Source organism: Bos indicus, chromosome 23 (genome assembly GCF_029378745.1).
Source record: "Bos indicus isolate NIAB-ARS_2022 breed Sahiwal x Tharparkar chromosome 23, NIAB-ARS_B.indTharparkar_mat_pri_1.0, whole genome shotgun sequence".
NCBI classification, from domain to species: domain Eukaryota; kingdom Metazoa; phylum Chordata; class Mammalia; order Artiodactyla; family Bovidae; genus Bos; species Bos indicus.
Window position 1 is genome coordinate 41,226,694 of NC_091782.1, and position 17,095 is coordinate 41,243,788.

At 40.0% G+C, this 17,095-nt stretch overlaps 1 protein-coding gene across 2 annotated transcripts in view; it reads right to left on the reverse strand.

The window, feature by feature from the left end:
* Positions 1 to 17,095, reverse strand: part of RNF144B (ring finger protein 144B) — a 159,530-nt gene that overhangs the window by 17,772 nt on the left and 124,663 nt on the right. For both annotated transcript variants that reach the window (XM_070778335.1, XM_019985765.2), the window contains exon 4: positions 16,457 to 16,517. In XM_070778335.1, the coding sequence (XP_070634436.1) occupies positions 16,457 to 16,517 (61 nt within the window). The remainder of the gene's footprint in view (positions 1 to 16,456; positions 16,518 to 17,095) is intronic.

Below are 17,095 nucleotides of genomic sequence, written 5' to 3' on the forward strand. Positions count from 1 at the left end.
CCAGAGATCAAATTGCCAACATCCGCTGGATCATGGAAAAACCAAGTGAGTTCCAGAAAAACATCTATTTCTGCTTTATTGACTATGCCAAAGCCTTTGTGTGGATCACAATAAACTGTGGAAAATTCTGAAAGAGATGGGAATATCAGACCACCTGATCTGCCTCTTGAGAAATTTGTATGCAGGTCAGGAAGCAACAGTTAGAATTGGACATGGAACAACAGACTGGTTCCAAATAGGAAAAGGAGTATGTTAAGGCTGTATATTGTCACCCTGCTTATTTAACTTATGTGCAGAGTACATCATGAGAAATGCTGGACTGGAAGAAACACAAGCTGGAATTAAGATTGCTGGGAGAAATATCAATAACCTCAGATATGCAGATGACACCACCCTTATGGCAGAAAGTGAAAAGGAACTCAAAAGCCTCTTGATGAAAGTGAAAGTGGAGAGTGAAAAAGTTGTCTTAAAGCTCAACATTCAGAAAACGAAGATCATGGCATCCGGTCCCATCACTTCATGGGAAATAGATGGGGAAATAGTGTCAGACTTTATTTTTCTGGGCTCCAAAATCACTGCAGATGGTGACTGCAGCCATGAAATTAAAAGACGCTTACTCCTTGGAAGGAAAGTTATGACCAACCTAGATAGCATATTCAAAAGCAGAGACATCACTTTGCCACATCACTTTGCCAACAAAGGTCCGTCTAGTCAAGGCTATGGTTTTTCCTGTGGTCATGTATGGATGTGAGAGTTGGACTGTGAAGAAGGCTGAGCACCGAAGAATTGACGCTTTTGAACTGTGGTGTTGGAGAAGACTCTTGAGAGTCCCTTGGACTGCAAGGAGATCCAACCACTCCATTCTGAAGGAGATAAGCCCTGGGATTTCTTTGGAAGGAATGATGCTAAAGCTGAAACTCCAGTACTTTGGCCAGCTCATGCGAAGAGTTGACTCATTGGAAAAGACTCTGAGGCTGGGAGGGATTGGGGGCAGGAGGAGAAGGGGACGACAGAGGATGAGATGGCTGGATGGCATCACTGACTTGATGGATGTGAGTCTGGGTGAACTCCGGGAGTTGGTGATGGACAGGGAGGCCTGGTGGGCTGTGATTCATGGGGTCCCAAAGAGTCGGACATGACTGAGTGACTTAACTGAGTCTAAAGCTGTTAAACTGAGACCAACAGAAATTAGAAGTTTGCATAACACGTGGTTAGTGAGTATATGATAGGATCAGGGCTTTTTTACTCCAAGAATGTAATTATTTATGTAAAAACAAACTCATGCTATTAAACAGATTTCAATCCCTCCATCACTTTTATCTTTGAAGCAACAACTTCAAATGCTCCATCTCAGCAAGTCACGATCTCCTTGGAGGTGAATTCATGCTTTCAGTAAGAATATACTGTGTGAAGGAAACCGCTATGATAGGTGGGGTAAGGAATTTGCCTTGATTGTCAAGCTTCTATACAATGCTATAGAAACTGGGACAAATAAGGATGGAAACACACGGGAAAAGATTTGAATTAAGATGAAAACAAAGTGATATAATTGTGTACCCAATCCAAGGTATGATCTGGATTCCGGAAGATGCTTTCTTAGTTTAGTTCAGAAAAAACTGGGGCCAAGATTTGGAGGTGGCAGTAACAGTAATGAAGAATAACAATAAAGGCAGTGATAATATATCGAAAGCACCCTGTGACATACACAGTGTTAACTCATGCATTCTCTGCAGCAGCTCTGGGACAATCATTCCATTACTATCCTCATCTTATAGGTGTGGAAATGGATGGACAGATAGGAGAAGGCAAATACCAATGAACACTGTGCCTCTTATTCAGGTTCCTTTAGAAATTTCACCCAACCTACTCATAAATATCTTTTCTTACAGACACTTTAGCTCTTCAGAGGAGAGCTGAAAACATCTAGAGACTGTTTTAGGTTTAAAACTGATCAACAAAAAAGAACAGGAGGGTAAGCTGAGGAGAAAGGGTTACCATGTAAAAGCATAAGATAGCTTGGGAAGGAAACCCAAGACTTAGTCATACATTTACCATGAAATACCAGAAAATCAGACTTAGAAAGAAAACACACAAAGAGAGAGATGATAAGGATGTGCTTGTGATCAGAAACTATGAAAAGGAAGGTGACTAATGAGAGATAGGAGGTGTTAAAAACATAAAACTGAACTGATGATTAAGTCATTCAGTATCACCCAGTCTTCAACCAAAAACGCTAAAAGAAACCAAATAGTGACGCAGGGCGCTCTGGTGAGAAGAGACTTTAATAATTAGAAAAGATGGCATAGAAACATTTTACCAAGGACAAACACAAGAGTGAGATGAAATTCGAAGAGCCATCTCATAAAGGTTAGGGCTCAAAAATGAAAGGAGGCTTGGGGGAAAAGCTGATAACAAAAGAACTTTCAAAGAAAGATGGAACCATAGCTTGAAACCACATCTAGAGTTGTACCTGGCACACACAGATGCTCAGTACATACATAAGAACACACTGAATACACGAGTGAATGCAGGAGGATTAACAGATAACAGGAAAATAAATTCCTACTGTATTCACTTTTTTAAGACGGAAAACAGAAGGGGAGGAGCCAAGATGGCAGAGGAGTAGGACAGGGAGAACACTTTCTCCCCCACAAATTCATCAAAAGAGCATTTAAACACCGAGTAAATTCCACAAAACAACTTCTGAATGCCAGCAGAGGACATCAGGCACCCAGAAAAGCAACCCAAGTCTTCGAAAGGAGGTAGGAAAAAATATAAAAGACAAAAAAAAGAGACAAAAGAGGGAGGGACGGAGTTCCATCCTGGGAAGGGAGTCTTAAAAAGAGAGAAGTTTCCAAACACCATGAAACCTTCTCACTGCCGAATCTGCGCCGAGCTTTGGAAGCACAGAGGGCAACATAACAGGGAGAAAAAATAAACAAACAATTAAAACCCACAGATTGCGAGCCCTAGGGTAACTCCCCCAGCAGAGAAGCAGCGCAGACGCCTACACACGCCATTAGCAAGCAGGGGCTGGGCAGGGAGGTGTGGCGCGGGCTGCATTGCTTAGAGTAAGGAGCTGGCCTGAATAACCTGAGCGCTATCTGAGCGAAATAATTTGGGCTAGCAAACCAGAATGTGGGATATCTACCACGCGAAAAGCCAGCCCTAACCTAAGACACCGCCAGGCCTGCGCACGGAACAAAGGACTGAACAGAGATAGCCAGCTGCAGACCTTCCCTCTCCGGTGACAGGCAGCCAGAACCGGAAGGGGGCAATCACAGCCCCAGAGAGACATTATCTATAAAACTGTAAGCAGGCTTCTTTGCTAACTAAAACTTCTTGGGGGTCTGGACGGTCAACATCTGCCTGAGAAGGTGCGCAGGTTGTACACCTAGATAACTGAGCGGCGGGGAGGCGATAAGTCGCAGCAATCGCGCTCGCCAAACACCTCATCACCTGAGCTGCTCGGACCTGGGAAGGGCACAAAACGCAGGCCCAACCGAGTCTGCGCCTCTGAGGACTACCCGAGTGCCTGAACCTAAGCGGCTTGGACCTGGGAGGTGCAAGCAGCCCAGGGCCGGCCACAGATGGTTCCCAGTGGAGCAACCTAGAGCCCGAGCAGTGTGGGCAGGGAGGCTACACGCGCCGTGAGCGGGGGCAGACCCAGTGTGGCTGAGGCACTGCGAGCGCACACCAGTGTTATTTGTTTGCAGCATCCCTCCCTCCCTCCCCACAGCGAGACTGAACAAGTGAGCCTTAAAAAAAAAAAAGTGTCCTCCACCGTCCCCTTTGTGTCAGGGCGGAAACCAGACACTGAAGAGACCAGCAAACAGAAGAAGCTATAACAGAGGGAACTGCCTTGTAAGCTACAGGCAATAGGTTAAACCCTGTGGTTACTACCGACTACATAGGAAGGGGCCTATAGATCTTGAGAAATGTAAGTTGGACCAAGGAACTAGCCAAAAATGAACTGAACCCACAATACTCACAACAAAACCAGAGAAAGTCCTAGATATATTTTTACTATTTTTACGATCATTCTTTCTTTTTTTTTTTTAATCTTTTAAAAAAATTTTAAGTCCTCTATTATTCCTTTAATTTTCACTTTTATAACCTATTACTTTGCAAAAAAAAAAGACCCTATTTTTTTTTTCTTCAGCAAACTTCATATATATATCTTTTATAATTTTTTGACCTTGTTTTTTTTTGTTGTTTCTTCTTCTTTTCTTTAACATTGTATTCTTGAAATTCCAAACTCTACTCTAGATTTTTAAATTTAGCTTTTTGGTATTTGATATCAATTTTGTACCTGTATTTTCTTTATAATTTTTGCGACTTTGTTTTTGTTTGTTTGTTTGTTTTTCTCTCTTTTTCTTCTTCTTTTTTTTAACATTGTATTTCTGAAATTCCAAACTCTACTCTAGATTTTTAACTTTTGCTTTTTGGTATTAGTTATCAATTTTGTACCTATATTTTCTTTATAATTTTTGCGACCTTGTTTGTTTGTTTTTGTTTGTTCGTTTTCTCTCTTTTCCTTCTTCTTTTCTTTAACATCGTATTTTTGAAATTCCAAACTCTACTCTAGATTTTTAATTCTTGCTTTTATGTATTTGTTACCAATTTTGTACCTTTAAGAACCCAATCTTCAGTACCCATTTTTCACTAGGGAGTGAGATTACTGGCTTGACTGCTCTCTCTCCCTTTGGACTCTCCTTTTTCTCCACCAGGTCGCCTGTGTCTCCTCCCTAACCCCTCTCTACTCTACCCAACTCTGTGAATTTCTGTGTGTTCCAGACGGTGGAGAACACTTAGGGAACTGATTACTGGCTGGATCTGTCTCCCTCCTTTTCATTCCTCCCTTTTATCCTTCTGGCCACCTCTGTCTCCTTCCTCCTTCTTCTCTTCTCTATATAACTCCGTGAACATCTCTGAGTGGTCCAGTTGTGGAGTGCACATAAGGAAGTGATTACTGGCTAGCCCACTCTCTCCTCTATTGATTCCACCTCATCTCATTCGGGTCACCTCTAACTCCCTCCTCCCTCTTCTCTTCTCCATGTAACACTGTGAAGCTCTCTGGGTGATCCTCACCCAGAGAGAAACTTTTCATCTTTAACGTAGATGAAACTTTTCATCTTTAACGTAGATGTTTTATCAATGGTGCTGTATAGAAGAAGTTTTGAAACTACTGTAAAAATAAGACCAATAACTGGAAGTAGGAGGCTTAAGTCCAAACCCTGACTCCAGGGAACTCCTGACACCAAGGAACATTAATTGACAGGAGCTCATCAAATGCCTCCATACCTACACTGAAACCAAGCACCACACAAGGGCCAACAAGTTCCAGGGCAAGACATACCAAGCGAATTCTCCAGCAACAAAGGAACACAGCCCTGAGCTTCAAGATACAGGCTGCCCAAAGTCACCCCAAAACCACAGACATCTCATAACTCACTACTGGACACTTCATTGCACTCCAGAAAGAAGAAATACAGCTCCACCCACCAGAACACCGACACAAGCTTCCCTAACCAGGAAACCTTGACAAGCCACCTGTACAAACCCACACACAGCGAGGAAACGCCACAATAGAGAACTCCACAAACTGCCAGAATACAGAAAGGACACACCAAAATCAGCAATTTAAACAAGATGAAGAGACAGAGGAACACCCAGCAGATAAAGGAACAGGATAAATGCCCACCAAACCAAACAAAAGAGGAAGAGATAGGGAATCTACCTGATAAAGAATTCCGAATAATGATAGTGAAATTGATCCAAAATCTTGAAATCAAAATGGAATCACAGATAAATAGCCTGGAGACAAGTATTGAGAAGATGCAAGAAAGGTTTAACAAGGACCTAGAAGAAATAAAAGAGAGTCAATATATAATGAATAATGCAATAAGTGAAATTAAAAACACTCTGGAGGCAATAAATAGTAGAATAACAGAGGGAGAAGATAGGATTAGTGAATTAGAAGATAGAATGGTAGAAATAAATGAATCAGAGAGGATAAAAGAAAAACGAATTAAAAGAAATGAGGACAATCTCAGAGACCTCCAGGACAATATTAAATGCTACAACATTCGAGTCACAGGGGTCCCAGAAGAAGAAGACAAAAAGAAAGACCATGAGAAAATACTTGAGGAGATAATTGTTGAAAACTTCCCTAAAATGGGGAAGGAATTAATCACCCAAGTCCAAGAAACCCAGAGAGTCCCAAACAGGATAAACCCAAGGAGAAACACCCCAAGACACATATTAATCAAATTAACAAAGATCAAACACAAAGAACAAATATTAAAAGCAGCAAGGGAAAAACAACAAATAACACACAAGGCAATTCCCATAAGGATAACAGCTGATCTTTCAATAGAAACTCTTCAAGCCAGGAGGGAATGGCAAGACATACTTAAAGTGATGAAAGAAAATAACCTACAGCCCAGATTATTGTACCCAGCAAGGATCTCATTCAAGTATGAAGGAGAAATCAAAAGCTTTTCAGACAAGCAAAAGCTGAGAGAATTCTGCACCACCAAACCAGCTCTCCAACAAATACTAAAGGATATATTCTCTAGACAGGAAACACAAAAATGGTGTATAAATTCAAACCCAAAACAATAAAGTAAATAGCAACGGGATCATACTTAGCAGTAATTACCTTAAACGTAAATGGGTTGAATGCCCCAACCAAAAGACAAAGACGGGCTGAATGGATACAAAAACAAGACCCCTACATATGTTGTCTACAAGAGACCCACCTCAAAACAGGGGACACATACAGACTGAAAGTGAAGGGCTGGAAAAAGATTTTCCATGCAAATAGGGACCAAAAGAAAGCAGGAGTAGCAATACTCATATCAGATAAAATAGACTTTAAAACAAAGGCTGTGAAAAGAGACAAAGATGGTCACTACATAATGATCAAAGGATCAATCCAAGAAGAAGATATAACAATTATAAATATATATGCACCCAACACGGGAGCACCACAATGTGTAAGACAAATGCTAACAAGTATGAAAGGAGAAATTAACAATAACACAATAATAGTGGGAGACTTTAATACCCCACTCACACCTATGGATAGACCAACTAAACAGAAAATTAACAAGGAAACACAAACTTTAAATGATACAATAGACCAGTTAGACCTAATTGATATCTATAGGACATTTCATCCCAAAACAATGAATTTCACCTTTTTCTCAGGCACACATGGAACCTTCTCCAGGATAGATCACATCCTGGGCCATAAATCTAGCCTTGGTAAATTCAAAAAAATAGAAATCATTCCAAGCATCTTTTCTGACCACAATGCAATAAGATTATATCTCAATTACAGGAGAAAAACTATTAAAAATTCCAACATATGGAGGCTGAACAACACGCTGCTGAATAACCAACAAATCACAGAAGAAATCATAAAAGAAATCAAAATTTGCATAGAAACGAATGAAAATGAAAACACAACAACCCAAAACCTGTGGGACACTGTAAAAGCAGTCCTAAGGGGAAAGTTCATAGCAATACAGGCATACCTCAAGAAACAAGAAAAAAGTCAAATAAATAACCTAACTCTACACCTAAAGCAACTAAAAAAGGAAGAAATGAAGAACCCCAGGGTTAGTAGAAGGAAAGAAATCTTAAAAATTAGAGCAGAAATAAATGCAAAAGAAACAAAAGAGACCATAGCAAAAATCAACAAAGCCAAAAGCTGGTTCTTTGAAAGGATACATAAAATTGACAAACCATTAGCCAGACTCATCAAGAAACAAAGGGAGAAAAATCAAATCAATAAAATTAGAAATGAAAATGGAGAGATCACAACAGACAACACAGAAATACAAAGGATCATAAGAGACTACTATCAACAATTATATGCCAATAAAATGGACAACGTGGAAGAAATGGACAAATTCTTAGAAAAGTACAACTTTCCAAAACTGGACCAGGAAGAAATAGAAAGTCTTAACAGACCCATCACAAGCATGGAAATTGAAACTGTAATCAAAAATCTTCCAGCAAACAAAAGCCCAGGTCCAGACGGCTTCACAGCTGAATTCTACCAAAAATTTAGAGAAGAGCTAACACCTATCCTGCTCAAACTCTTCCAGAAAATTGCAGAGGAAGCTAAACTTCCAAACTCATTCTATGAGGCCACCATCACCCTAATACCAAACCCTGACAAAGATCCCACAAAAAAAGAAAACCACAGGCCAATATCATTGATGAACATAGATGCAAAAATCCTTAACAAAATTCTAGCAATCAGAATCCAACAACACATTAAAAAGATCATACACCATGACTAAGTGGGCTTTATCCCAGGGATGCAAGGATTCTTCAATATCCGCAAATCAATCAATGTAATACACCACATTAACAAATTGAAAAATAAAAACCATATGATTATCTCAATAGATGCAGAGAAAGCCTTTGACAAAATTCAACATCCATTTATGATAAAAACTCTCCAGAAAGCAGGAATAGAAGCAACATACCTCAACATAATAAAAGCTATATATGACAAACCCACAGCAAACATTATCCTCAATGGTGAAAAATTGAAAGCATTTCCTCTAAAGTCAGGAACAAGACAAGGGTGCCCACTTTCACCATTACTATTCAACATAGTTTTGGAAGTTTTGGCCACAGCAATCAGAGCAGAAAAAGAAATAAAAGGAATCCAAATTGGAAAAGAAGAAGTAAAACTCTTACTATTTGCAGATGACATGATCCTCTACATAGAAAACCCTAAAGACTCCACCAGAAAATTACTAGAACTAATCAATGACTATAGTAAAGTTGCAGGATATAAAATCAACACACAGAAATCCCTTGCATTCCTATACACTAATAATGAGAAAACAGAAAGAGAAATTAAGGAAACAATTCCATTCACCATTGCAACGAAAAGAATAAAGTACTTAGGAATAGATCTACCTAAAGAAACTAAAGACCTATATATAGAAAACTATAAAACACTGGTGAAAGAAATCAAAGAGGACACTAATAGATGGAGAAATATACCATGTTCATGGATTGGAAGAATCAATATAGTGAAAATGAGTATACTACCCAAAGCAATTTATAGATTCAATGCAATCCCTATCAACCTACCAACTGTATTCTTCACAGAGCTAGAACAAATAATTTCACAATTTGTATGGAAATACAAAAAACCTCGAATAGCCAAAGCTATCTTGAGAAAGAATGGAACTGGAGGAATCAACCTACCTGACTTCAGGCTCTACTACAAAGCCATAGTTATCAAGACAGTATGGTACTGGCACAAAGACAGAAATATAGATCAATGGAACAAAATAGAAAGCCCAGAGATAAATCCACGCACATATGGACACCTTATCTTTGACAAAGGAGGCAAGAATATACAATGGATTAAAGACAATCTCTTTAACAAGTGGTGCTGGGAAATCTGGTCCACCACTTGTAAAAGAATGAAACTAGAACACTTTCTAACACCATACACAAAAATAAACTCAAAATGGATTAAAGATCTAAACATAAGACCAGAAACTATAAAACTCCTAGAGGAGAACATAGGCAAAACACTCTCTGACATACATCACAGCAGGATCCTCTATGACCCACCTCCCAGAATATTGGAAATAAAAGCAAAAATAAACAAATGGGACCTAATTAAACTTAAAAGCTTCTGCACAACAAAGGAAACTATTAGCAAGGTGAAAAGACAGCCTTCAGAATGGGAGAAAATAATAGCAAATGAAGCAACTGACAAACAACTAATCTCAAAAATATACAAGCAACTACAGCTCAACTCCAGAAAAATAAATGACCCAACCAAAAAGTGGGCCAAAGAACTAAATAGACATTTCTCCAAAGAAGACATACAGATGGCTAACAGACACATGAAAAGATGCTCAACATCACTCATTATCAGAGAAATGCAAATCAAAACCTCTATGAGGTACCATTTCACACCAGTCAGAATGGCTGTGATCCAAAAGTCTACAAGCAATAAATGCTGGAGAGGGTGTGGAGAAAAGGGAACCCTCTTACACTGTTGGTGGGAATGCAAACTAGTACAGCCACTATGGAGAACAATGTGGAGATTCCTTAAAAAACTGGAACTAGAACTGCCTTATGATCCAGCAATCCCACTGCTGGGCATACACACTGAGGAAACCAGAAGGGAAAGAGACACGTGTACCCCAATGTTCACTGCAGCACTGTTTATAATAGCCAGGACATGGAAGCAACCTAGATGTCCATCAGCAGATGAATGGATAAGAAAGCAGTGGTACATATACACAATGGAGTATTACTCAGCCATTAAAAAGAATACATTTGAATCAGTTCTAATGAGGTGGATGAAACTGGAGCCTATTATACAGAGTGAAGTAAGCCAGAAAGAAAAACACCAATACAGTATACTAACGCATATATATGGAATTTAGAAAGATGGTAACAATAACCCTATGTATGAGACAGCAAAAGAGACACTGATGTATAGAACAGTCTTATGGACTCTGTTGGAGAGGGAGAGGGTGGGAAGTTTTGGGAGAATGGCATTGAAACATGTATAATATCATGTATTAAACGAGTTGCCAGTCCAGGTTCGATGCACAATACTGGATGCTTGGGGCTGGTGCACTGGGACGACCCAGAGGGATGGTATGGGGAGGGAGGAGGGAGGAGGGTTCAGGATGGGGAACACATGTATACCTGTGGTGGATTCATTTCGATATTTGGCAAAACTAATACAAATTTGTAAAGTTTTAAAACAAAATTTAAAATAGTCTCAAAAAAAACCCAAAAACTGTAGGTACCATATTTTTTCAAAAAAAAAAAAAAGACGGAGAACAATGGCACTTAAACCATTTGTAAGAGTTTGTAACCACTCTTTGTTGTTGTTCAGTGGCTAAGTTAATTCATGTCCAACTCTTTGGCACCCCATGGACTGTGTATCCTGCCAGGCTCCTCCGTCCATGGGATTTCCCAGGCAAGAATGCTGGAGTGGGTTGCCATTTACTTCTCCAGGGGATCTACCTGACCCAGGGATGGAACCCATGTCTCCTGTATTGGCAGGCAGATTCTTTACCATTGAGTCAACAGGGAAACCCCCTGTAACCAGTCTATGATAATGCAAATATCAAGAATAGACACATTCACCTACCAAGAAATTGAAGCAACTAGCAATTACAGTAAGTAAAAAGGGTCACAAAAATTAGGGGAAAAAAATGCTTAAGGACTAGAGATGGATAATCTTAACCCAGCTTTCAAAAAAAAACTAACTTGAAAAAGTAAGTTATGGAAACAAGAGACAAACAAAATTCTAGTTTAATCAGACATATGCTTTGAGAACCAGTAGAAAGTAAAGCAATAATCACTAACACATGCCAAACTTAGTATTCCCTTTTCTTTGTTAATATTGGAAGACAGACACAGAAAAGAAAACCCAGAAACACGGAAGTAGCCAATGGAAAAATCACAGATGGATGGAAAGCGGATCCACAGAATAATCCATCAATGCCAAGTGACGTTTCTCTGCTTTGTGGAAAAAGTGACGACTAGGGACCATTCCTATTCAAAAGATTTCCCCCACAAAGACGCACGTGACAACAAAGACACAAAAGACAAGCTAATCATATATGTAACATAAGGTAAAAGAAAATTAAAATACTGGATGACAAGTTAAAACTAAAAAAAGAACTTGGTCAGTTAGTTCAGTTGTTCAGTCATGTCCGACTTTTTGAGACCCCAAGGAATGCAGCACAACAGGCTTCCCTGTCCATCACCAACTCCCAGAATTTGTTCAAACTCATGTCCATCGAGTCAGTGATGCCATCCAACCATCTTATCCTCTGTTGTCCCCTTCTCCTGCCTTCAATCTTCCCCAGCATCAGGGTCTTTTCCAATGAGTCAGTTCTTTAAATTGGCAGTCAATAAAAATTGGACAAAACAGATGATAATTTTTCTTACTAAGATAGAGATGTCTCTAATCTGATTCTACATTTTTTTCAGAGTAAAAACAATCTCTCCAATTCTGTCTCAAGAGTCCAGCCAATGAGTTTTACTTTCCACCAGTTAATTTAATGTTAATAAATGTCTAATTAAACTACAGAGTTTTACAGTTTGGCAGTTCCTAACTTGCCCTATGACCTGGCAATTCCACTGCTAGCCATATACCCATAAGAATGGAAAGCAGGGGCTTGAACAGGTATTTGTGCTCCAATGTTCACGCAGCATGATTCACAACAGCCAAAAAGTAGAAACAACCCAAGTGTCCATCAACAGATGAAGAGATACACAAAAAGTGGTAGGTATACACAATGGGACATTATTCAACCATAAAAAGACATGAAGTTCTGATACATGCTACAACGTGGATGGAGATAAGCCAGACACAAAAGGAAAATATTGTGTGATCCCACTTACACAAAGTATCTAGACTGGGCAAATTCACAGAACGGAAAGTAGATTAGAGGTTATCAGGGGCTGGGAGAAGTGGGGAAGGAAGTTACTGTTTAGATATTACAGGGTTTCTTCTGCCTGGGATGATCAAAGTTTTGCAAGTGGATGGTGGTGATGGCTGTACAACATTGTAAATATTCTTAATGCCATTGAATTACACACCTAAAATGGGTGAAATGGTAAATTTAATGATGTTTTTAACTCCAATAAAAAGTATAGGGACTTCTCTAGTAGTCCAGTGGTTTAGGCTCCATGCTTCCAAAGCAGGGGACATGGGTTTGATCCCTGGTCCAGGATCTAAGAGCCCACATGCCACACAGCCAAAAAATAAAATAAAAAAGTTTTTTTAATTACCCAATTCAAAAAATTTTATAGATGAGGAAGCTGAGACACACCTGTATGGTCCCAGGCAAGTCTCAATCCCTCCAATTTTCTTAATTCATTTAATCCTCATCTCAAACCCGTGGTATGGGGACCATTATTATCCCCATTTTATAGATGAAAAAACTGAGGTACAGAAATCAAGGTTACACAGTCTAGTAAGGGGTGGAGCCAGCATTCACACTATTTTTAGAATGCACTAAAAATTTATATTCATCCGTAAGAACCGACTTACAGAAAGCTTTAATGCCTGGTACTATTAGAATTTGTCTAATAAATCACAAAAAAAGACATTTTATCTAAAACAATGTTTGTAAACAATGAGGAATAAGGCCTGCTACTGACTGATGGGGAAGTGGGTAGGGGGAGAGGTGACGGTCATGGAGGAGGAGAGGTACATCGGGAACAAGGGAATCCTACAGACAGGCTGAGCCCTGATCACTGAATGGGACTGGTGAGACTGACGGGTCTCACCATTTAAGAAGTCTGAAAATGCAACCTACCTCCTTAGACTTTCTCTAGGTAAGAGCCCTCCAATCATGGCACTGGCTACCAGCCACATCCATCCACGAGGTGAATGCCTTTATTCCAGCAGTAATGTATTTATGTAGTGGAGGATATTGGGATAAAGTGAGAGAATGTCAGAGCAGATGTTTGACACCATTAATCAGCATGTGATGCTGCAATGCTCAATCTAACCAGCCCATGTGGATGGATTAGGGAGGGCTGATATATAAACTATCCCATCATCAATTCCTCTGGTTAGCTCGGAATCCACACAGGACAGTATAGACAGTGTATCATTCTATGTCTTTATCCATTAAACCTAAAGTTCATCTGATTCTGCTGGTTCTGACAGCATGTTCCACAATATCCTATTTGCATCTTCCTATAAGTTGCTTTGAGACTGCAAAGTTTTTATATCAATTCAGTTCAGTCGCTAAGTCGTGACCGACTCTTTGCGACCCCATGAATCGCAGCTCACCAGGCCTCCCTGTCCATCACCAACTCCTGGAGTTCACTCAAACTCATGTCCATCTAGTCGGTGATGCCATCCACCCATCTCATCCTCTGTCGTCCCCTTCTCCTCCTGCCCCTAATCCCTCCCAGCATCAGGGTCTTTTCCAATGAGTCAACTCTTTGCATGAGGTGGCCAAAGTAATGGAGTTTCAGCTTTAGCATCAGTCCTTCCAATGAACACCCAGGACTGATCTCCTTTAGAATGGACTGGTTGGATCTCCTTGCAGTCCAAGGGACTCTCAAGAGTCTTCTCCAACACCACAGTTCAAAAGTGTCAATTCTTCGGCGCTAAGCTTTCTTTATAGTCCAACTCTCACATCCATACATGACCACAGGAAAAACCATAGCCTTGACTAGACAGACCTTTGTTGGCAAAGTAATGTCTCTGCTTTTCAATATGCTATCTAGGTTGGTCATAACTTTCCTTTCAAGGAGTAAGCATCTTTTAATTTCATGGCTGCAGTCACCATCTGCAGTGATTTTGGAGCCCAAAAAAATAGTCTGACGCTGTTTCCATTGTTTCCCCATCTATTTTCCATGAAGTGATGGGACCAGATGCCATGATCTTCGTTTTCTGAATGTTGAGCTTTAAGACAACTTTTTCACTCTCCTCTTTCACTTGCATCAAGAGGCTTTTTAGTTCCTCTTCACTTTCTGCCCTAAGGGTGGTGTCATCTGCATATCTGAGGTTATTGATATTTATCCCGGCAATCTTGATTCCAGCTTGTGCTTCTTCCAGCCCAGCGTTTCTCATGATGTACTCTGCATATAGGTTAAATAATCAGGGTGACAATATACAGCCTTGACGTACTCCTTTCCTGATTTGGAACCAGTCTGTCATTCCATGTCCAATTCTAACTGTTGCTTCCTGACCTGCATATAGGTTTCTCAAGAGGCAGGTCAGGTGGTCTGGTATTCCCATCTCTTTCAGAATTTTATAACAATTAAATTAGCAAATATCCTATAAAACATCCCTTGTTATTGCCTCTGGGAATAAGGACAGCATTTTGCTTTAGCATGTAAATTTTTATGATGGAATAGTCTCACTTGAACTGAAAACACTCCCCACTCTGTTGCTTCATAAATTATGCAGCCCAAGAATTGTTTAATAATTAAATTCCACCTTAATATACCAGTCTTACACATTTCGTTAAATGACGTACCCATGAAAGATGAATGTGCTTTTGGCTTGCTGAGAAAAATAAGCCTATGAGATTGAACCAAACATTGGTCAAAGGCAGTGAATGCCATCCTGTGATTCTCCTGCAAATGTTCCTATCCTTACCCCCTTTATGCTCTTTCTGTTTTCATGTAACAATTTTCCATCAGGGTAATTGCAAAAATTAAATGAGATAAATTGTGTTCACCAAATTTACTGGCACATTAAAAAAAAATAGTTCACTTCTTTCCTTACTGTCTTACCTCTGGACTTTATTAATCCAGATTCAAAAGCTAGCAATCAGGAAAACTGGATGTTCATGTTAGAGTTTATTTTACATAATTGATGAGATTACACAGGTCTGTGAGTCCCAGGGAAAACAATCTTCTCCTACTTCTCAGATATGGAAAAACACACCACCACCACCCCCACCCCCCACCCCGCAAAAAAAAATGATTCCTACAGATAAAAAGGTAATACAAATAGAAAAGCTATATAAATTACCCCAAGTCTAAGATCAGAAAGAAAATTAGTCCAATACATTGTAAATAGCAGGGCTCCTCAGGCAGTACTAGTGGTAAAGAACCTGCCTGCCAGTGCAGGGGACAATAAGAAACATGGGTTCAATCCCTGGGTTAAGAAGATCCCCTGGAGGAGGGCAAGGCAACCCACTCCAGTATCCTTGCCTGGAGAATCCCCATAGACAGAGGAGCCTGGCGGCTCTAGTCCATAGGGCCGCAAAAGAGTCGGACCCGACTGAACTGACTTAGCACGCAATTGCAAATAGCATTAGAATGATATACTCAGTCACTGGCTATGATTACAAGTATAATCAGAAGGGCAGTGGATATCACAATGAGCAGTGAAAATGTTTGGGTGGATTAGGGAAAGTGGTGGTAAAACTCATTTTGAGGGTCACTTTCTATTTGTCATGGGCTTCCCTTGTGGCTCAGTTGGTAAAGAATCCGCCTGCAATGCAGGAGACCTGGGTTTGATCCCTGGGTTGGGAAGATCCCCTGGAGAAGGGAAAGGCTACTCACTCTAGTATTCTGGCCTGGAGAATTCCAGGGACTGTATCGACCATGGGGTTGCAAAGAGTCGGACACGACTGAGTGACTTTCACTTCACTTCTATTTGTCATACTATTATTGTGAAAGTATTTAACTTTTGCAGAATTTCTCTCACATAAGCCCAATTAAAACTATACAACAAGCAACATAAGCAAAGTTCCATTTCCTGCTAGTCTGCATTTTTTTCTGGCTGTGGTTGAGAAAGTTAAAATTTTATGTTGCAATTACAGTTTGCCTTTTTCTGAGTACCCTGTGGCTTTGCTGACAGCTCACAGCTGCCTTAATCTTACACACAGGTTAGTGTAAAGAGGACACACGTAAAACCACATCCACCATCAGGATGAAAAGAAGAGCATGTACATACCTCGTTCAAATTTTAACCGCTGATAAAGCTGAAACTGATCCACCGGTACCAAACAGGCAATCTGAAACCAGAGATATTCAAAAGATGAGATGCCACTTCTTTGCTTACTTTCATCAGGGAGCCCCAAGTTACCCGTCTTTTTACGATCCCTTTTTCTTATCTGGTTTACTGTATCTTCTCTATACCAGCTATCTGCAAATTTCATTTTCCTTATACTGTTCATGCAGTTAAACAGAAGCAGCAGTTCCCAAATCATCCCCAATCCTCAGCCATGGTTAGGATTCCCTGCTCAAGGCATCAGTGACAGAACTCAGTGATCATCTTCCATTCTTTTATCAGAATCGAGACTAGTGGGAATTGGCAACCCACTCCAGTAGTCTTGCCTGAGAAATCCCCAGGGACCAAGGAGCCTGGTGGGCTACAGTCCATGGGGTGGCAAAAGAGTCAGACACAACTTAGGGGCTAAACAACAACAAACAAGACTAGACAACCAAACGTTTGGACTTTGCAAATTATCTGTGCACATATAGAAACAATGCTCCTTTTCTCTCTTCACTTAATACATTTTTAAAAGATTTTCATCTTAACCTACTGAGCACCATTCTTTAAATAAAGCCTGATGATTCAAATGCAGGAAGT